This window comes from Neofelis nebulosa, chromosome 15 (genome assembly GCF_028018385.1).
Source record: "Neofelis nebulosa isolate mNeoNeb1 chromosome 15, mNeoNeb1.pri, whole genome shotgun sequence".
Classification (NCBI taxonomy): Eukaryota; Metazoa; Chordata; class Mammalia; order Carnivora; family Felidae; genus Neofelis; species Neofelis nebulosa.
Window position 1 is genome coordinate 11,987,615 of NC_080796.1, and position 23,402 is coordinate 12,011,016.

The 23,402-nt window shown below is 37.3% G+C and overlaps 1 protein-coding gene across 4 annotated transcripts in view; it reads right to left on the reverse strand.

The window, feature by feature from the left end:
* Positions 1–23,402, reverse strand: part of CATSPERE (catsper channel auxiliary subunit epsilon) — a 198,323-nt gene that overhangs the window by 115,156 nt on the left and 59,765 nt on the right. For all 4 annotated transcript variants that reach the window (XM_058701754.1, XM_058701752.1, XM_058701751.1 and 1 more), the window contains one exon: positions 20,435–20,512. In XM_058701754.1, the coding sequence (XP_058557737.1) occupies positions 20,435–20,512 (78 nt within the window). The remainder of the gene's footprint in view (positions 1–20,434; positions 20,513–23,402) is intronic.

Genomic DNA, 23,402 nt, shown 5'->3' on the forward strand with positions numbered 1-23,402 from the left:
TTCATTTATCTGATGAACACCTAAGGCCCCTTGATGTTTGGAGAATTCCCTGCCCCCTCAGAGGACAATGGTGGTGGAGGCAGAAGTGCCAGCACATGGCATCCCATGACCTGTGCTAGAGGTCACCACCACCAGATGCAGTTCCAGGCAAAGGTAGGGGCTTGCATACTTTTGGCTCCAGTGATATGATCTTCGCTGTGGCATTAGAGCTGGTCTCTCCCAGTTCCCACCCATTTTCCAAGCCTTCCTGGAAATTCTGGGCCCCCAAAATCTTTCCAAACTTTTTTTGGGGGGAAAAAAAAGCTCATTTATTTTTCTTGCTGAGTCACATTTCCCAGTTTACTCATTCACCCACTGAAGGACATTTGGGTTGTTTCTAGTTTGGGGCTATTACCAAAAAAAAAGCTGATATATTTTTGTACAGTTTGTTGTTTGAACATAAGTTTTCATTTCCCTATGTCTAGGTCTAGAATAAATAATGAGAAGTGAGATTCCTGGGATATATGGCAAATATATGTTTCAATTTATAAGAAACTGCCTCATGGTGTTCCAGAGTGGCTGTAGATTTTTTCATCCCTTCCAGCAATGTATGAGATACAATTGCCCTGTATCCTTGTCAGCACCTGGAATTATCAGTATTTTTAAATTTTAGACATTCTGATAGGCATGTGACCTTATCTTGTAGCGTTAATTTGTACTTACCTAATAGTTAATAACGTTGAACACCTTCTCATGAGCTTATTTGCCATCCATATATCCTTTATCACAAAGCACCTGTTCAAGTCTTTTGCCTATTTTCTAACTTGATAATTTGTTTAGAGCATTCTTTATATATTCTGGCTCTGTGCTGACAGCTCGGAGCCTGGAGCTTGCTTCAGATTCTGTGTCTCCCTCTCTCTCTGCCCCTCCCCTGCTAATACTCTGTCTGTCTCTCTCTCTCTCAAAAATAAATAATAAACATTAAAAAGAAATAAAAATAAAATGTTTCCTTTATTTCACTGTTTGTTCTAACCACATGACATTTTAATTTGCTTATTATTTGACTCACACATAGATCATGCATAGATGCAAGTTCTTTGGTGAATATGTGATTGGCAAACAATGTTCTCCTAGCTTGTGGCTTGTATTTTCATCTTCTTAAAAGGTCTCTGTAGAGCAAAAGTTAAAGTTTGATGAAGTGCAATTGAATAATTGATTCTTTTACAGATTGTGCTTTTGGTATCATTTCTAAGAAGTCTTTGCTTAGTCCTAAGTCATGAAAATTTTCTACTCTGTTTTTTCCTAAAAGTTTTATAGTTTTATGTTTTATGGTTAGATCTATTTAACATTTTAAATTAATTTTTGTATAAAGTAGGAGGTTCTTTTTCTGTGTGTGCCTATGAAGGTTCAATTATTCTAACACAATTTGGTGAAAGACCATCCTTCCTCCATTAAACTGCTTTTGTATCTTGCTAAAAATCAGTTGCCTAAAGTAAAGTTAACACAATTCAGTGGATAAAGTTTTCATCTCCCTTCCTGGACAGAGTAGTTCTGGAAGTTCTCTATTTCCTGCTTTTCCATCATCCAATTAAAAAGGTACCCCTTCCCTCGCTGCTGTCCCCACAGACAAATCAGTTGTTGGTACGTTTGTTGGTCTATTTCTAACTTCTGTTCTGTCCCACTAGTCTGTGTATGTAGTCCTCTGCCAATGCCACGTGGTCTTGATTATTGTAACTATAGAAGAGTTAAAATTCAAATTTAGATGACCTTTAGACTTTTCTTCTTTTCTAATGTAAGAATTTAGTGGTATAAATTTCCCTTTCAGCACTGCTTCAGCTGTGTCTCACCTATTATGTCATGCTATATTTTCATTTTCCATCAGTTCAGTATTTTTATTTCTCTTGAGACTTTTTTGACACATGAATTATTCTGCAATGCGTTTAATTCCCAATGTGTTTAATTCTAGCTGTTTTTTGTGTTACTGATTTCTGGTTTGGTTCCTTTATAGTCAGAGAACATATTTTTTTGTGATTTAAATTCTCTTAAATTTGTTAAGGCTTGTTTTATGACCAAAGATATAGTCTTTCTTGGTTACTGTACTGTGCACAGTTAAGAATAACATGTAGGGGCGCTTGGGTGGTTTAGTCAGTTGAGTGTCCCACTTCGGCTCAGGTCATGGTTCTCGCAGTTCGTGAGTTCAAGCCCCGCATTGGGCTTGTTGCTGTCGGCGCATAGCCAGCCTCGGATCCTCTGTCCCCCTCCCCCACTGTGGTATCTCTCTCTCTCTCTCTCTCTCTCTCTCTCTCTCTCTCTCTCTCTCCTCTCTCTCTCTCTCTCTCTCTTTCAAATAAACATTAATAATACTAATAATATGTATATTACTGTTGTTGGGCAGAATATTCCATGGCTGTCAGATCTCATTGTTTGATGGCACTATTCAGTTCTTCTGTATCCTATGTCTAGTAATTCTTTCAATTATTGGAAGTACTGAAGCATCCGACCATAATTGTGGATTTGTCTATTTCTTCAGTTCTTTTAGCTTTTCAAAAAATTTTTGTAACTTTTTATTTTGAAAGAATTATAGATTCACAGCATGTTGCAAAGATGTCAGGCACCCCTTACCAAGTTTTCTCCTAGTGGTTATGTTCTTATGTAATGGTTGGGTACAATATCAAAAACAGATTGATATCCCTTTACCCTCCTCTATTTATAATATAGCTGTCTTAAATATTTCCTCTACATACATTGAGAACCACGTGAGACAATGTTATAATATTTTGCTTCAACCATCAAACATGAGTTAGAAGGTTCAAGAGTAAGGAAAGACAATCATATCTTCCCATATTTTTACTCTTTTCCTTATTCTTTCTTATACCTGATGTTTAAGGATTTCTTTTTCTATTTCCCTTATGTGTTAAGAATTTTCTGTATCCATGATTTTAATGTATGTCTGCTGACTGCAAGCTTTCATAGTTTTCTTTCATTTATAAGTGTCATTATTTTATCTTCATTCTTGACTGACTGATATAGAATCCTGGGCTGGTGGTTCTTTCTTTTTGAGTCTTGAAAAGAGTTGTACAAATTCCTATTGGCTTCCATGGTTTTTGATGGGAAATCCATTGGTCAAATTGTCATTCTATATGGGCAATGCATTGTTTCTTTCTGGTTGTTTTCAAGACTTTCCTTTTATATTTAGTTTTCAGAAATTTGATTATGACATGTCTTAGTGTGGGCTTTTTGGGGTTTATCTCATTTGGAATTTTTTGTACTTCTTTTTAAAAATTTTTAAACATTTATTCATTTTTGAGAGGCAGAGGGGGGGAATTAGTGAGGAAGGGGCATAGGCACAGAATCTGAGGCAGTGTCCAGGCTCTGAGCTGTCAGAACAGACCCCTACATGGAGTTTGAACCCACGAACCATGACATCATGACCTGAGCCATAATTGGACACTAAACTGACTGAGCCACCCTATGTTGTGCCTATGTTGTGCTTCTTTAATTTTTTTTAAGATTTATGTCTTTTGTTAATTTTTGAAACCTTCAGCCATATTTTATTTGCTTACTTTTTCTGTCCCACTGTCTTTTTCTCTCATAGGACTTCAATGACACGTATGCCAGATCTTTTGTCATAGTTCCACAGGTCCCTGAGTCTCTGTTCATTTTGTTTCTATTTTCTATCTGTATGGTGTTCAAATTGGGTGATCTCTATTGTTCTATCTTAAGTTTACTGATGCATTCCTTTGTTTGATAATTTCAACATTTGTCTCATATAGTATCTATTGATCTTTTATTTTTTTATTTTTTTTAACGTTTATTTATTTTTGAGACAGAGAGAGACAGAGCATGAATGGGGGAGGGGCAGAGAGAGAGGGAGACACAGAACTGGAAGCAGATTCCAGGCTCTGAGCCATCAGCCCAGAGCCCGACGTGGGGCTCGAACTCACGGACTGTGAGATCATGACCTGAGCTGAAGTCGGACGCTTAACCGACTGACCAATCTTTTATTTTTTTTTTTAAATGTTTATTTATTTTGAGAGAGAATGGGGAGTGGGGGAGAGGCAGAGAGAGAGAAGGAGAGAGAGAATCCTAAGAAGGCTCTGTGCTGACAGCATGGAAGGGCTCAATCTCATGAACCATGAGATTATCACCTGAGCTGAAATCAAGAGTCAGATGCTTAACCAGCTGAGCCACCCGGGGGCCTCTGTTAATCGTCTTTTCAGTTAAGAGTTTCCTTTTTCTTGGTCTGGTGAGTAATTTTTGGACTGTATCCCCTGAACATTTTAGTATTATATAATAAGACGTGAATTCCTACTTAAATCTTTCATATTATGAGGTAGTCAATCTGTTTAGCATCAGAATGCATGTCATAGATCACTTTTGTGGATTGTGGTTCAAATGTTAGTTTATAAAGTTACTGCAGTGCCATTTTGTTCTTTTCCACTTTTGTGTTAACAGGAATAGAGGACCCCACCCAGTAGTCCCCCAGTGCTAGTTAGGGAAGGGAAGCTGTGTTTCCTTGTTATTGCAGGGCAGAGGTTAGTCAGAATCCTGCCCACAGGAACCACAAGGAAGGGGTGCTGCTTTGCTGCTTCATTGCTTACTTATTATAGGGTGAGGTTGACTTTGGAATCCCATCCACAGGCTCTGCAGAGCAGGGGTCCCACCTTATTAGAAGGTAGAGATAGGAGTCAGAGTTTCACCTACAGGTGCTGCAGGATGAGGCACTGCCTCATTTGTGTGTGTGTGTGTGTGTGTGTGTGAGAGAGAGAGAGAGAGAGAGAGAAGAGAGAGAGATTCATGAATAGAAGTGGTAATTAGCTTTGCCTTGTTACTGCAGTGTGGGGATGGAAGTCAAGAGTTCTGCCTATAAGCACCATGTGAGAAGGACACTGCTTCATTATTGTAGATGGGTGAGAGTCAGATTTCTACCTGTAGGCTCCACAAGGGAGGGAAAGTTCCTCATTACTGCAGGAGGTGGGAAGAGAAACAGGGTTCTGGCCAATGGAGCACCTACTGCAGCACTTATTGTAGTGGGAAATGGGAACAGCTTTTTGTGGTGGTTGGTTCAAGAACAGGCAGGTATGTTAAAAGATTTTTGCCCTTCTGGGCCACCAATGGGTCTATCTGGTCTTTTGGATAAAGAATGCAGGCCTTTCTTGGGGCTTGCTTTCTTCTGTGCTTGCTGGAATTACTGAATTTCAGGCATCCCTAATGCCCAGGCCAGAGTATATAAGGGAACTTCAGGGAACTCACTGGTGGGGTGCTCTTAGAATCTCAAGGTCCCTAATCACCTCTACTTTCCTTTTTCTCTCTTTCAGTCTTTTTGTGAGTGAAACGTATTTTGTCTAGGATTTCTTTCCATTCTGACCAGTGTCAGAAGTAAAATGAAAGCATTTACTCCCTCTAGTCTGGAACCGGAAACGTTGATATACTATATTTAAAAGTGTCATTGTCATATGGAAAATAGATTGTAGGGTGGGGACAGAGTGGGGGAACTGAGATCGGTTAGGGAGCTGTTCCTTGGGACAGTACAAGGATGGTGGTGTCATGTATTGTGATGGTGAAGCCTGTGGGAAGAACAGATTTACAGGCAAACTGGAGAGTCCATTTTATCCATACTGTTTATAACCTGTTTATAAGACATCTAAACAGGGATGGCAGTGGTCAGTTGAATTTATTATTTGAAAAGGAAAGAGGAAAGCTCTTGCTGGAGATATAAATTTGTAAGCCATTTTCATATAATTGATATCTAAAACCATAGGGTCTAAGTGAGATCACCTGGGGAGTAAATGCAAAGACTCATTTAGAGACTAGTGAAGGAAGAGGAGTAAGTAACAGAGTTGGCAAATGCTAGCAAGTAAAGTAGGAGGGAAACTAAGATGTTTCGGTGCTAGGGAAGCGATAAGAGGAGAGTGTTTCAAGAAAAAAGAAAGGGTTAAACATGTTAAATGCTGCCAAGTCTTGAGACGTGTCCATTAGATTTCATGACACAGGGGATGAACTTTGATTACACAATTTAGTGGACTAAAGGCAGAGTCACTACAACGGCTGTTCTGTTCAAGCTGTACAACCATATATGGAAGTTCTTGGTTGTAGAGACTGAAGATGCATGGTATTCATTGAAGAATGAACAGAACTAAAAATAAATTATACAGGGGTGCCTAGGTGGCTCAGTCCATTAAGCATCTGACTTCAGCTCAGATCATGATCTCACAGTTCATGGGATTGAGCCCTGCATTGGGCTCTGTGCTGACAGCTCAGAGCCTGGAAACTGCTTCAGATTCTGTGTCTCCCCCTCTTTCTGCCCCTCTCCTGCTCACGTTCTGTCTCTGTGTGTCTCTCTCTCTAAAAATAAATAAACATTAAAAATTTTTAATGAAATAAAAATACATTATACAGAGTTTCAGCTCCACCATGTAAAGAGCTTGGAAGATGTCACTTCTATCACTACAACAAGAAAAGGCTGGACAAATTAAAAATCAATGACTTTTCTTGAACCCATCCAGAGAATTGACTTTGCAAGGCAAACTATTGTCCCAAGATTGGGAGAGTCAGGTGAATCCAGAAAGTCATAGGTGAGATCTGCTTACATGGAGCAGAAGCTACTGGAGACATAAAATGGTGGTAAGTAACACTTAAATGGTAATTTTGACAAGTTGTGGGAAGCTGAGTTGAGGTAAAGAATCTCCTTATGGTTACAGTTTTAGGGAAAACTCCACCAAATTCTCACAGTGAGGACTAGAGAAAGATTCCTTCATGGCTCTGGCAGAGGGAGAGGAAAAGTAATCCTTGTGAAATATCCTGAACGCCCACCCTTTTCACAACAAGGGCTTACTCCCCAGAGAGAAAGACTTTACCGGTGTTCTGTTCCAGAGCCATAGGGGAGAGCATTCCTCTCACTCCCATCTCCTCTAGACTTCCAGTCTCAGTAAGATAAGGGAGGGCGAAGCTATATAAGAATAAACTCTAGGGGCGCCTGGGTGGCTCAGTCGGTTAAGCATCCGACTTCAACTCAGGTCATGATCTCGCGGTCTGTGAGTTCGAGCCCCGCATCAGGCTCTGGGCTGATGGCTCAGAGCCTGGAGCCTGCTTCTGATTCTGTGTCTCCCTCTCTCTCTGCCCCTCCCCCGTTCATGCTCTGTCTCTCTCTGTCTCAAAAATAAATAAACATTAAAAAAAATTAAAAAAAAAAAGAATAAACTCTGAAGGTCACATACAAGAGAAGAAAGCCCACTAAAAGGTTGGCATTTAATTGGGAGATTGTATAAGGTTCTCCTCACTCATACCTTACCGCCACATCAAAAGGGCTTCAGTCTAACAGTGGATCATAGCTTAAAGAGCCATAAGACACATACAATCTCTGAAGAGGGGAACTTGGATAAACCTGAAGTCAGAAGGGGAGACAAAAAAAAGAATCTTAAACCAATTTAAAGTTTCTGGCACCTATAGCTACAGCAAACAAGAAAAAAAAATGAAGAAAAAGGAAATGGTTAAACATGTTAACATGTTAAATGCTACCAAGTCTTGAGATGTGTCCATTAGATTTCATGACATGTGGATGGACTTTACACAATTCAGTGGATTAAATTAAATTAAATTAAATTCCTAGCCAGATTAATATAAATCCACATAGAAGTGGCCTATTTACCCCAGTTCCTATTGCCCAATATAACATATATCAACAACAGCAAACAAAGTTGTAAGCACACCAAAAGGCAAGCAGAAACAAAGTCTGAAGAGAAAAAGCAAATTCCAGAACCAGAATCAGAAATGACACACATACTAGAATTATCAGATAGGGAATTTATAACTGTGATTAGTATGTCAAGGGCTATAACAGAAAAATTAGAAAATATGGAAGAACAGATGAATAATGTAAACAGAAAAGTGGAAATTCTAAGAGTCAAGGATGTGTTAGGAATAAAAAGCAATGTAATAGAAATGAAGAATGTTTTTGATGTGCTCATCAGTAGACAAAACAAAGCTGAAGAGGGGAGTTGGTGGGCTTAAAGGCAGATCAAAAGAAAACTCCCAAACTGAAATACAGAGGGGAGAATTTAAAAAAAAGGTACAGAACTTCCAAGAACTATGGGATAATTTCAAAGGATGTAACATATGCACAACTGGAATGCCAGAAGAAGAGTGGAGCAAAATAAATATTTGAGGCAATAATGGCCAAGAACTTTCCAAAACTAATGACAAACACAAAAACACAAATCCAGGAATCTCAGGGAACACCAAGAAGAGGAAATGCAAAACAACTACTCCAAGGCATACCATAGCCAAGCTACAGAGAACTGAAGGCAAAAACAAAATCTTGAAAAAAAACTGGAGGAAAAAAAAGCACACCAAAAAAAAAAAAACAAAAAACAAAAAAACAAACCAACCTATAGATCAACAAGAGTAACAATTAAAAGATACTTTATTTCTTTTTCTTTTTAATTTTTCTTAATGTTTATTTATTTTTGAGAGAGAGAGAGACAGAGAATGAGCAGAGAGGGGTAGAGAGAGAGAGGGAGACACAGAATCTAAAGCAAGCTTCAGGCTCTGAGCTGTCAGCACAGAGCCTGACGTAGGGCTCAAACTCATCAACTGTGAGATCAAGACCTGAGCCAAAGCTGGACACAACCAACTGAGCCACCCAGGTTACCCCTCCTTTTTTTTTTTTTTTCTTTTAAGAAGACTTCACACACAGCATGGAGCCCAACATGGGGCATGAACTCATGACCCTGAGATCAAGACCTGAGCTGAGATCAAAATTGGATGCTTAACTAAATGAGCCACCTAGGCACCCCTAAAAAAGACTTCTTGTCAGAAACCACACAAGCAAGAAGATAGATGGGTGAGATATTTAAAGTGTCAAAAGAAAAAAATCCACCAAACTAGAATTCTATATCCAGCAAAATTATCCTTCAAGAATGACAGAGGAATAAAGACTTTCTCAGAAAACAAAAACCAAGGGAATTCCTCACCACCAGATCTGTCCTGCAAGAAGTGTTAAAATATTTTCTTCAGACAGAAGGAGAATGATAAAAGGCAGAAACTTGGATTTACATAAAAAAGGAAGAGCATTAGAAAAGAAGTAAACAGGGATAAAATAAAATAATTTCTTTTGAAGGTAAAATTCACATAAGATTAACCAAATTAAAGTTTACAGTTCAGTGGCTTTTAGTACATTCATGATGTTGTGCAACCACTACCTCTATCTAGTTCCAAAACAATTTCATCACCCCAAAATGTGCTTACCTATCAAGCAACCACATTCTGGGCCATAAAACACTGCTTAGCAAACTTAAAAAAATAGAAATCATAGACTTCTAGGGAAAATGGTGGAGTAGGAGGATCCTAACTCACCTTGTCCCATGGATACAACCAGATAACACACATATCAGTGTAAATATCCCAGAAAATGACCTGAAGACTAGCAGAACAGATTAAATATAGAGAAGAGGCCATACCGGGGAGGGTAGAAAGCAGAGATGTGTTCAGGAACCACACTGACCTGTGAGACTTCCTGCAGGAGGGAGGACTACCTTTAGCAAGGAGATGGGAGAGGAGCAGACCCCATACTGGGCACCCCAAGCCTAGGGGACCCACACTGCGAAGATAACTCATAACCATAACATTTGGCTTTGAAAACCAGAGGGGCTTAACTTCTCCAGTTCTTACAGTCAGTGAGGCTTAACACCTGGAACTTAAAAAAATCAGTAGCTGGGCTCTGGGAGAGCTGGAGGGTGAGAGAAAACTGAGTCCTGGCCATTAAAGAGACAGTACAACAAAACAGCCCTTCTGAGATACAACGTAGAAGGAGCAGTTTGAAAAATCCCTGGAGTATATGGGAGGGAAATTTGTTTAGTAATCTCAGAACATCTACTGGAGGGGCAGGGATGTTTGGGAGACTTCTCCAAGAACAAAAAAGCTGGTGGGGGCAATTTCCCTTCCCTGCCCCCCAGTGTAGATACATGGACACCTGCAGGAATCAGCACACCACCTATACTCTCTAGCTAGCTTGCTAACAGGGTGCCCTGCCCCCATGTCCTCCTGCAGACTCATCTCTTCTAACCCAGCCTCAGCAGCTCTCCAAATCAGTGCCAAGCATCCTCCCACAGCAGACGTCAGCAAATCTTACTAATGCCACACATCTCACCCCCTGTACTCTTCTGCCAACTCACCCTCTCCAACCTGACCTTGGCATTTTTTCCTGGTGATTGCAGGTCCTCTTTCACAGCAGACCAGCATGGATCTTCCTGGCACCTACACCCATGTTCTCCTCAGGACTTGCCGCTCCAAATTGGGTTCAGCAAGAGTACAACCAAAGCAGGCATTGTGCAAGCGGTCTTGACTGGGTCAGCATCACTCTAAAAAGACTCCTACCTGGAGAGAGGGGAAGATAACTACATACACCAGTCCAACTGTGGCCCCAACAGTGGGCTGGGGGAAGATATCTGGTCTAATTGCAGGCTCCACCCATCAAGGAGAGACTCACAGGGGACACATCGGAGCGTGCCCTGCAGTTTGGTGCAACTGCAGCTTGGTCAGCACTTGGTCTGACCCAACTCAAGCCCAAGGTGGTCCCAGACTGGCCCATTAATAACACAGGAACATAACCCTGTGCATAACAGGCAAAGAGAGGCATTGCAGATGACTGGACTGAATATAAATGTGGCTTGGTCACAACAGTAGGGTACATGCAACATACAGTGAAGATACCTTTGAAGTGCCAAGTTCTGGTGAACAGGGGGACACTGTACTGCACGGAACCAGAGGACCTCTTCTTCATAAAGCCACTATTTGCTAGAGCAGAAGACATAGCTAATTTTCCTAACACATAGAAATGTATACAGAGAGTCAAACAAAATAAGGAGACAAGGAATATGCCAAACAAACAAAAAGTACTATATCACAGCAAGAGAGCTAAATGAAACAGAGGTAAGTAACATGCCTGATATAGAATGCCAAGTAATGGTCATAAAGTAACTCACTGGACTTGAGAAAAGAGTGGCAGATCTCAGTGAGACCCCCACCAAAAAAGATATAAAACATAAAAAAGGACCTGTTAGAGATGAAGAACTCAATAAATGAAATTAAAAATACACTGGAGGGAATAAGTATTAAGAGGAAGCAAAATGGATCAGTGACTGGGGGACAGAGTAATGAAAAACAATCACACTGAACAGGAGCAAAAAAAAAAACATTAATAAAGAATGAGAATAAATTAATGGGGCTCAGCAACACCATCAAGTGTAACCATATTCACATTACAGGAATCCATGAAGGAGAAGAGAGAGAAAAGAAGGCAGGAAATTTATTTGAAGAAATAATAGCTGAAAACTTCCTGAATCTGAGGAAGGAAACAGAAATCCAGATCCGGGAGGCACAGAGAGCCCTCAACAAAGTCAACTAAAGGAGGTCTACACCAAGACACATAGTAGTTAAGATAACAAAAAGTCATTATGAAGAGAGAGTTTTAAAAGCATCAAGAGAAAACAGTTACATACAAGGGAAACTCCATAAGGCTATCAGCAGATTATTCAGCAGAAACTTTGCAGGCCAGAAGGGAGTGGCATGATATAGTCAAAATGATGAAAGAAATAAACCTCTAACCAAGAATATTCTATCCAGCAAGGTTCCCATTCAGAACAGAGGGGAGATATAAACAATTTCCCAGACAAACAAAAGTTAAAGGAGTTCATTACCACTAAACAAGCCTCACAAAAAAATGTTAAAGGGGGTTCTTTGAGTGGAAAATAAAGACGATAAGCAGGAGTAAGAAAAGTAGGAAGCACAAAAGAAGTACAATAACTATGTTTGTAAAAATCAATCAGGGATTTGCAGAATGAAAGGATGTAAAGTATGATACTATACTTAAAAAGGTGGGGGGAGAGGAGTAAAAATTTAGTGCTTTTAGAATGGGTTCAAACTTAAGTGACAATCAAAATAACACAGACTGTTATATGCACAAGATGTTATATATAAACCTAATGATAACTACAAACAGGAAAAACACAGTGATAGATATGCAAAACATAAAGAAAAGGAATCCAAGTATATCACTAGAGAAAGCTAGCAAACCATGAAGAAAGAGAAAGAAAGCAAGAGAAAAAAGAAACAGAGAAGAACTACCAAAAAAATCATAAAACAAATAACAAAATGACAATAAATGCATATCTGTCAATAATTAATTAGTTTGAGGGGCACCAAAGTGGCTCAGTTAAGCATCTGACTCTTGACTTCGGCTCAGGTCATGATCTCGTATTTGTGAGTTCAAGCTCTGCATCAGGTTCTGTCCCAAGCTTGCTTGGGATTCTGTCTCCCTCTCTCTCTGCCCTGCCCCCACTTGCTCTCTATCTCTCTCAAAATAAATAAAAATAAACTTCAAAAAACTGCATAATAATTACTTTCAGTGCAATGGACTAAATGCTCCAATCAAAAGACACAGGATGACAAAATGGATAAAAAAGTAAGTCTCAACTATATGCTGCCTACAAGAGACTCATACCAGACTTAAAAATTTTTTTTTAAATGTTTATTCATTTGTGAGAGACAGAGAGTGAGTGGGGGAAAGGCAGAGAGAGAAAAGGAGACACAGAATCCAAAGAAGGCTCCAGGCTCTGAGCTGTTAGCACAGAGCTCGATGTGGGGCTTGAACTCACTAACTGTGAGATCATGACCTGAGCTGAAGCCAGACGCTTAACCGACTGAGCCACCCAGGGACCCTGACTCATACCAGTCTTAAAGATACATGCAGATTGAAAGTGAAGGGATGAAAGGACATTTATCATGCAAATGGAAGTGAAAAGAAAGCTGGGGTAGCAATACTTATATTGGACAAAATAGACTTTAAAACAAAGGCTATAATAAGAGACAAAGAAGGACATGACATAATGATAAAAGAAACAATCCAACAAGAGGATATAATCATTGAAATAATTTATGCAGCCGACATGGGAGCACCTAATTACATAAAGCAACTATTAATAAAGTAAGAAATTGACATTAACACAATAATAGTAGGGAACTTTAATATCCCACTTATATCAATGGATAGGTCATTGAGAAAGAAAATCAACAAGGAAATGGTGGCTTTGAATGACACGTTAAGCCAGATGGACCTAACAGACATATTTAGAACATTCTACCCTAAAACAGTAGATTACACATTCTTTTCAAGAACATATGGAACAGTCTCCAGAAAAGATCACATGTCAGGCCACAAAATAAGTCTCAACAAATTAAAAAAGATTGAAGTCATACCATTCATCGTTTCCAACCACAGCACTATAAAAACTAGAAGCCAACTGCAAGAAAATGTCTGGAAAGAGCACAAATAAATGGAGGCTAAACAATGTGACACTAAACAATGAATAGGTCAACCAAAAAATCAAAGAAGAAATTAAAAAAAAATACATGGAGACGAATGAAAATAAAAACACAACAGTCTAAAACCTTGGGGATGCAGGAAAAGTCATTCTGAAAGGGAAGTAGCAACAGAGGTCTACCTCAAGTAGCAAGAAAACATTTCAAATAAAAAAGCTAACCTTACATCCAAAGGAACTAGAATAAAAAGAAATAACAAAACAAAACCCAAACCAGTACAAGGAAGGAAATAATAAAGATTCCAGCAGAAATAAATGAAATAGAAACTTAAAAAAACAACAAAACAGATCGATGTTCTTTGAAAAGATTGACAAAATAGGTAAACTATTAGCAGAACTCATTAAAAAAAAGAGGACACAAAGAAACAAAATCAGAAATGAAGAGAAGAATAACAACTAATGCCTCAGAGATATGAAGGATCATAAGAGAATATTATGAAAAATTATATGACAACAAATTGGACAACCTAGAAGGAAAGCATAAATTCCTAGAACATGTAACCTCCCAAAACGGAATCAGGAAGAAATAGAAAATTTGAACAGACTAATTACCAGCAATGAAAATGAATCAATAATCAAAAACTGCCAACAAATAGGCCCTGGAGCAGATGGCCTCATAGCTGAATTCTAGTGAATATTTAAAGAAGAGTTAGGGGCGCCTGGGTGGCGCAGTCGGTTGGGCGTCCGACTTCAGCCAGGTCACGATCTCGCGGTCCGTGAGTTCGAGCCCCGCGTCAGGCTCTGGGCTGATGGCTCAGAGCCTGGAGCCTGTTTCCGATTCTGTGTCTCCCTCTCTCTCTGCCCCTCCCCCATTCATGCTATGTCTCTCTCTGTCCCAAAAATAAATAAAAAACGTTGAAAAAAAAAATTTAAAGAAGAGTTAGTATGTTTTCTTCTGAAACTATTCAAAAAATATAAAGGAAGGAAAGCTTCCAGATTCATTCTATGCAGCCAGAATTACCATGATATGAAAACCATATAAAGACGCTGTAAGAAAAAAGAATTATAGGCCAATATATCTGATGAACACAAATGCAGATCGAGAATCCTTAAACTATTAACAAACCAAATCCAACTCTACATTAAAAAAATCATTCGCCACGATCAAGTGGGATTCATTCCTGGGATGCAAGGGTGCTTCCATATTCACAAATCAACTAATGTGATTCATCACATCAATAAGAAAAAAGATAAAAACTATATGATCATCTCAATAAACATAGAATAAACATTTGACAAAGAACAACAGCAATTCATGATAAAAACTCTCAACAAAGTAGATTTAGAGGGAACATATCTCAATATAATAAAGGCCATACAGGAAAAATCAACAGCTAACATTATCCTCAATGGTAAAAAATTGAAAGCATTTCCCCTAAGATCAGAACAAGGCAAGGATGTCCTTTCTCACCACTTTCATTGAACATAGTACTGGAGGTCTTAGCCACAGAAATCAGACAAGAAAAAGAAATAAAAGGCATCCAAATTGAAAAGAAGTACAACCTTTGCTATTTGTTGACGACATGATACTATATGTAGAAAATCCTAAAGATTCTGCCAAAATCTACTAAACCTGATAAGTGAATTCAAAGTTTCAGGATACAAAATTAATATACAGAAATCTGTTGCATTTCTATACAATAATAATAAAGTAGAGACAGAGAAATTAAGAAGACAACCCCATTTATAATTGCACCAAAAAGTATAAAATAACCTAGGGATAAACTTAACCAGGGAGGTGACTGATTTGTACTCTGGAAACTATAAGACACGGATGAAAGAAACTGAAGACACAAATCATTGGAAAGACATTCCATGCTCATGGATTGGGAGAACAAATATTGTTAAATTCTTGATACTAACCAAAGCAATATACAGATTTAATGCAATCTCTATCAAAACACCAACAGCATTTTTCACAGAACTAAAACAATTAATCCTAAAATTTGTATGCATCCACAAAAGACCCCAAAGAGTGAAAGCAATCTGGAGAAAGAAGAACAAAGCTAGAGATATCACAATTCCAGATTTCAAGATATACTACAAAGAGGTAGTAATCAAAACAGTATGATACTGGCAAAAAAAATTGACATAATAGATTGATAGAATAGAATAGAGAGCCCAGAAACAAATCCACAATTAGATGGTCAATTAATCTATGACAAAGGAGGCAAGACAATACAACGGGAAAAGGATAGTCTCTTCAACAAATTGTGTTGGAAAACTGGACAGCTACATGCAAAAAGAATGAAACTGGACCACTTTCTTACACCATACACAGAAATAAGCTCAAAATGGATTAAGGACCTAATGTGAGACCTTGATACCATAAAAATCCTAGAAGAGAAAACAGGCAGTAATATCTTTGACATCAGCCATGGAAACTTTTTTCTAGATATGTCTCCTGAGGCAAGGGAAAGAAAAACAAAAATAAACTATTGGGGCTACATCAAAACTAAAATCTTCTGCACAATAAAGGAAACAATGAACAAAACAAAACAAAACAAAACAACCTTCTGAATGGGAGAAGGTATTTACAAATGATATATCTGATAAAAGTTTAGTATCCAAAATATATAAAAAACCTATACAAGTGAATGCCAAAAAACCCACAAATAATAAAGTTAAAAAATAGGAAAAAACATGAACAGATACTTCTGCAAAGACAGCTAACAGACATAAGGGAAGATCCTCAACATCACTAATCATCATATAAATGAAAATCAAAACCACAATGAAATATCACCTCACACCTGTCAGAATGGCTAAAATCAGAAAAACAACAAATGGTGAGGATGCGGAGAAAAAGAAACACTAGTGCACTGTTGGTGGGAATGCAAACTAGTGTAGTCACTGTGGAAAATAGTATGGAGGTTCCTCAAAAAATTAAAAATAGAATTACTGTATGATCCAGTAATTCCACTACTGTGTATTTACTCAAAGAAAAATACTAATGTGAAAAGATATATCTACCCCTATATTTATTGCAGCACTGTTTACACTAGCCAAAATAAGGAAGCAGCCCAAGTGTCCATTGATGGATGCATGTATAAAGAAGATGTGGTATGGGGCGCCTGGGTGGCTCAGTCGGATAAGTGTCTGACTTTGGCTCAGGTCATGATCTCACAGTTCGTGGGTTTGAGCCCCACATTGGGCTCAGTGCTGAACTCCTTCTTGGAGCCTGGAGACTGCTTCGGATTCTATGTCTCCTTCTCTCTCTGCCCCTCCCCATCTCATGCTCTGTCTCACTCTGTCTCTCAAAAATAAATGCAATACAAAATTTTTTTAAAAGATGTGGTATGTATGTATGTATGTATGTATGTATGCATATATATATGCATGAATGAATATATATAATATGAACATACATATATATATGAATGAATATTATTCCACTGTAAAATGGAGTGAAATCTTGCCATTTGTGACAACATGAATGGACCTAGAGAGTATAATGCTAAGTGAAATAAGTCATTCAGAGAAAGACAAATACCATATGATTTCACTCTTATGTGAAATTTAAGAAAACAAATGATCTAAGAAAAAAAAAAGACACACACAAAAAAATCAGTTTCTTAACGATAGAGAACAAACTAGTGGTCACCAGAGGGGACGCTGCAGGGTTTGGGTGAAATAGGTGATGAGGATTAAGGAGGGCACTTGTCATGATGAGCACTGAGTGATGTATAGAATTATTGAATCACTATATTGTATACTTGAAATCAATATAACACTGTACATTAATTATAGTAGAATTAAGAAAACAAATCAATAAATATTTTAAAAGAATAGGAATATAGAAAGTATGTTGTCAGAGTATAATAGAATTAAATTAGAAGTTAGTACAGAAAGGTAATTGGAAAATCCCTCACTACTTGGAAATTGACACACTTTTAAATAACACATGGGTCAGGAAGAAGTCTCAAAAGAAATGTAAACTTAAAAATCTTTGAACTATATGGAAATACAATAGCAAATAGAATCCAACAATATATAAAAAGAGTTATATACTATGGACAAATGGAATTTATTTTAGGTATGCAAGGCTCGTTCAACATCCCCAAATCAATCAGTTTAACCCACTACAACAGAACAAAGGATAAAAATCATATGTGCACAGCAAACTAAATCAACAAAATGAAAGGACAACCTACTGAGTGAAAGAAAATAGTTACAAATCATATATCAATTAAGGAGCTAATATTCAAAATATATCGAAACTCATACAACTCAATAGCAAAAAAAACCTAACGATCCAATTCGAACATGAGCAGAAGATCTGAATAGACTTTTTTCCAAAGAAGACATACAGATGGCCAACAGGTACATGAAAAGATGCCTCACCTCATACCTGTCAGAATGGCTAAAATCAAAAAGAAATAACAAGTGTTGACAAGGATGTGGTGAAAAAGGCACTTGTGCACTGTTGGCAGGAATATAAATTGGTGCAGCCACTGTGAAAAACAGTATGAAGGTTCCTCAAAAAATTAAAATTAGAAACACCATATGATGCAGTAATTCCACTGCTGAGTATTTACCCCTCCCCATTAAAACACTAATCCAAAAAGAGATAGGCACCCCTATGTTTATTGCAGCGTTATTTACAATAGCCAAGATATGGAAGCAGCCTAAGTGTCCATCAATAGATTAATGGATAAAGAAGATATGGTGTACATACAATGGAATACTACTCAAGCACAAAAAAGAAGGAAATGTCTCCATTTGCAACTACATGGATGGACCTCGAGGGCATTATGCTAAGTGAAATAAGTTAGAGAAAGACAAATAGTATATGATATGCTTCTGTATGGAATCTAAAAAATGCTGAGCTCACAGAAACAGAGTAGAATGGTGACTGAAGGATCTGAGGGGGTGGGCAAAATGGGGACCTGGTGGTCAAAGGGTACAAACTTCCAGTGATAAGATGAATAAATTCTGGGAATCTAAGTATAGCATAATGAGTATAGTTAATAACACAGTATTAAATAATGAAAGTTGATAAAAGAGTAAATCTTAAATAATCTTACCACAAAAAAGAAGTGGTAATTATGTAGGTGATAAAGGTGTTAAAAATTCTACTATGGTAATCATTTCACAACATATAAGTGTATCATATCAACAGTGTATACCTAAACTTACACAATGTTATATATCATTTATATCTCAATAAAGCTGAACAAAAAGAAAGAAACCAACACTCCTTACAAACAAAAGAAAACAAAAGCCCATCCAAAATTCATCAACAGTAGAATGGATGAAAAATGCATAGTATGTTGAAATGATGAAATATCATACAGGATCAAAAATGAATAAACTATAGGTATGGTATAACATGAATAAGTAATATAAAGTTGACCCCCCCCAACAGCAATATGTACAATGTATAGAAAACATGATTCCATTTATATAAAGTAGAAAAGTAAACACAAAACCAAAACCCACTAAACCAAACTACATTGGTTAGGAATCATGCAACGAGCTAAAAATAAAAAATAAAAAAAATAAAAAATAAAAAAAAAGCAGAGGAGTTATTACCATAAAATTCAGAATAATGGTTACTTTTAGATGGAACAAAATGATTATATCCATACAAGTACTTCTAAGATGGAGGGAGAAATTATGCTCATCAGAGTGCACATATGGGGACCTTCTGTACTATTGTTGGTGTTTTACTTCTTGATAGTGGTTATAGGGCTAATTGTTATTATTCATTAAACTATATTGTACACATCTATGGTTTTTTTCTTTCTGATATGATTCATAGTTAAAATTGTAAGAAAAAAACCTCAGAATAAAACCCTACAATTTAAAGTATTTTTTAAAAAATATTTTTATTTATTTTTGAGACAGAGCATGAGCAGGGGAGGGGCAGAGAGAGAGGGAGACACACAATCTGAGGCAGGCTCCAGGCTCCGAGCTGTCAGCACAGAGCCTGATGCGGGGCTTGAACTCACAGACCGTGAGATCATGACCTGAGCTGAAGTCGGACGCTCAACCGACTGAGCCACCCAGGCGCCCCAATAGGTTGTCATTCTGATTTGTTAGTCCATCTCTTGTGAATTTGGCTACCAAGAGGCATGTAACATACTATTCAAAAATTATATCTTGACTCATTAAGACATAGTCTCATATGAAACTAAAACTCATTTGTTCTTCTCTTCAATAGGTTTTTGTTATAACAGAAGACAGAAAACTTAAATCCCGAAAGAGATAAATTTGTAACAAATGAAATAAAAGGATGTACAGATCTTCCTTGAATTACAATTGGCTATAAATTGAAAATATCATTAACTGGAAAATGCATTTAATGCACCTAACTACCAAACGTTGTAGCTTAGCCTAGCCTACCTTAAATATGCTCAGAACACTCACATTAGCCTAAAGTTGGGCAAAACCATCTAACACCAGGGCTGTTTTATAATAAGGTGTTTAATGTCTCATGTAAATCATTGAATACTGTACTAAATTGAAAAACAATGGTTGAATGTGTTCAGAATAGTTTAAATGTACTGGTTGTTTATTCTTGTGACCCCTGCCAGCACCCAGTGTCACGCAAAGGTATCATGCCACATTGATAGCCCACTAGTCTGGGAAAAGATCCAAGTTCAAAGCACAATCTCTATTGAATGTATATCACTTTTGCACTATAGTGAAGTAGAAAAACTGTAAGTCAAGCCACATAAATTGAAGACCATCTGTGTTCATCCACTGTACTGCCCCTTTAGGAAATTCACTAGTGTCCAAGTGGTAAAGGGTTCAGTAAGGGACTGGACAGACTTTTGAAAGATGATATCTAGACAGATGCTCAAGGAACACCTTTAAAGCACTTTGAAGGTTAGCATCTTCGTGAATAATGCGGTTCATAGAAAGTAAGGGCACTGCTCAATTAGAATTCAGGAGAAAGATTTATAATTGGGGAGACTGAGCACTAGCTCAAAATCACTATAGTGGCTAAATGTAATGGATAATTAAAACGTGTTTAGTTAGTTCTGGAATGCTTAAAATAAATTATTCAAAGCCCTTAAAAAGGAACCATAGCATATTATTTTATCTGTGATAATAGTAATGTTTCCACCTACTAGTGAAGGTTCATTTGCATTCCGTAGAATCTCACTGGGATCTGCATTTTCTGGGTCATATATCCATACAATGATAACCTACAAAATAAAAAAGTGTTTGTGTTTTTCTACATTTTGGACAAATTTCATTTTTATAACAATAAAAATGTTTTTATTTATTTAAACATTTTTGATTATCCCATTAAAAAACTCAAAAGTGATACATATTGTTTTTAACAAGTGAAACAAACCAAAGACCTATGAAGGAAGAGTTAATTTTCCTCTACACTTTTGAAGTAACCAATGTTAAAACTGTGCATGTATGTTTATATCTCTTTCTCTATAATCACAATTCAACACTTGGTTTTGTCACTCGATACATCGCTTGATCTACACCATTGTCATTTCAATAGATGTACATCTAATTTTTTCTTTCTTGTTGATTTTTTCCTTGAATAGACAATTTATTCACATAGTTAAAAACAAATTATATTCAAAATAAAGTGAATTTTGTCTTTCCCACTCTGTACTCCATCACTCACTTCTCACTGTATCCCCAAGTATCTACTATCACTTGTTTATATTTCTATAAAATTTTTGTGTATAACTAAGATGTTATTTTTTCCTTCTTATAAATGCAAGTATTCTAAACATGTTTTTTCCTTTTTTTATTTTTTAAAAAATTTTTTTAACGTTTATTTATTTTTGAGACAGAGAGAGACAGAGCATGAACGGGGGAGGGTCAGAGAGAGGGAGACACAGAATCTGAAACAGGCTCCAGGCCCTGAGCTGTTAGCACAGAGCCCGACACCGGGCTCGAACTCACAGACTGTGAGATCATGACCTGAGCTGAAGTCAGACGCTCATCCCACTGAGCCACCCAGGCGCCCCATAAACATGTTTTTTTCAAACATATTCTTCACTTAAAGTTATATCTTAGAGACCTTTACATATTTTCATGAACTTTTCCACTGGATATTTTTCCAAATTATGGAAGAATCATAATTTACTTAACTAGTAACCTACTAATAAATTTGTTCCCAATCCTCTGCCATTATAATCAATGCTATAATGAGCAATTTTGTACATATATTATTTTGTGCTTTGGAGTATGACTAAAAGTGTGATTCTTGAGCCATACAGTATATGCATTTGTAATTTTCACAGATACTGCAGTGTATGAGATTTCTTCTTTCTTCATTGTGTGTTGTCACACATTTGGAATTTGCCAATCTGGTGGGTGAAAAATGGTGCTTTGATTCAGTTTTAACCTCCATCTCTTTTATTATAAAAACGTTTGAGCATCTTTCCATATGTTCAAGGTCCACTTGTATTTCCTGTCTTGTGAACTATCTGTTCACTTCCTTTGCCTATTTTCCATTTTCCATTGGGCTGTTAGTCTTTGATTTATTAATTTGTAGAATTCTTTATGTTAATAACTTCGACATCTGTATGTTCTAAATCTTGCTCTGTGTTTTGGTTATATGGATACACACACACACACCTATATACACATACATGAAAATTTTATTCCCTATATAATTATACCATATTCCTATTTATCCTATTTCATCTGTTTGCTTTAATTCTATATTGTCCTTTTATATTGCTGTGCTTCCTCCTTTCCTTCGTTCCTTGCTTTTTTATAGCACGGCTTTATTTTTCCTTTATAGTCCCTTCACCTATTAAGCCTCTCTCAACCTATAAAACGATTTAAACAACTATTTTTTTTTTTAATTTTTTTTTTCAACATTTTTTATTTATTTTTGGGACAGAGAGAGACAGAGCATGAACGGGGGAGGGGCAGAGAGAGAGGGAGACACAGAATCGGAAACAGGCTCCAGGCTCCGAGCCATCAGCCCAGAGCCTGACGCGGGGCTCGAACTCACGGACCGCGAGATCGTGACCTGGCTGAAGTCGGACGCTTAACCGACTGCGCCACCCAGGCGCCCCACGATTTAAACAACTATTATGTGCCCTCCCCTATTTTTCTCTACACCATATAAGCATCTACAGACATGTAGACAAATACATATTTACATGTATTTTTAAAAAGAGGCATTTTAAGAGTTTTTAAAACAAAACTGGGTCATATTATACACACTCCCATATTCTCTTTTTCTCATGCAAGTGTACCCAGTGTCAGTTCTCATAAAGCCTGAATAATATTTTACAATGTGGTTATGCTGTAATTTATAGATCAATTTCTCTAATGGAGCTTTACTGTGGCTCCAGTTTTATCATGTTTTGTTTTACCACCAATATAATGCTGCAAAATATAGGACCTTTTTCATATAGCTTTATGTACTGGAGGTCTGACTTCTGTGGAGTAGATTCCCAGAAGTAAGACTCCTGATCCAAAGGGTATAAATACTTTTACTAGGTGTTTCCCTATTACTCTCCAGAAATGTACTAAGTCTCTAACTGTACACATTTTCCACCAACAAAATCTGAGTTACACCCTGTGGCCCAGTTTCCCTCTCACAGTGTTTTCTCTTGTTTTTACCAGTGTGATGAGCACGACATTTCATTGTTAATCTGGATTTTCCTGAGATTATGTGAATTTCAGTATTGTTTCAGGTTTGTTAGATTTGCTCTTGGGTACAGTGCGCTTTTACATTTTTTGTTGGCACTTACCATTTTCTTACCCTTTGTAAGAGCTCTTTGTTTTGTTTGGACTTCAGGTACACATATACAGAATTAGAATAATCACAATCCTTGGCTCACAACACACTATTATTATCGGTATGACTATCTTTTATAGAACTATTTAAATTCTAAAATAGTAAAATAAAAACCAAGAACCCACCACCATGTTCGAGTATAAGAACCTTACAAATATCTTTCATTTATCTACATATTGTTCCTTTTCTGGTTCTGTTTCTGCCCAGAGGTACTCACTTTCCTGAACTGTTTATTTTTTTTTTTTTTAATTTTAAACATTAACATGATGTTTAGTTTTTGGCTATTTTGAACTTAGTCATCCCAC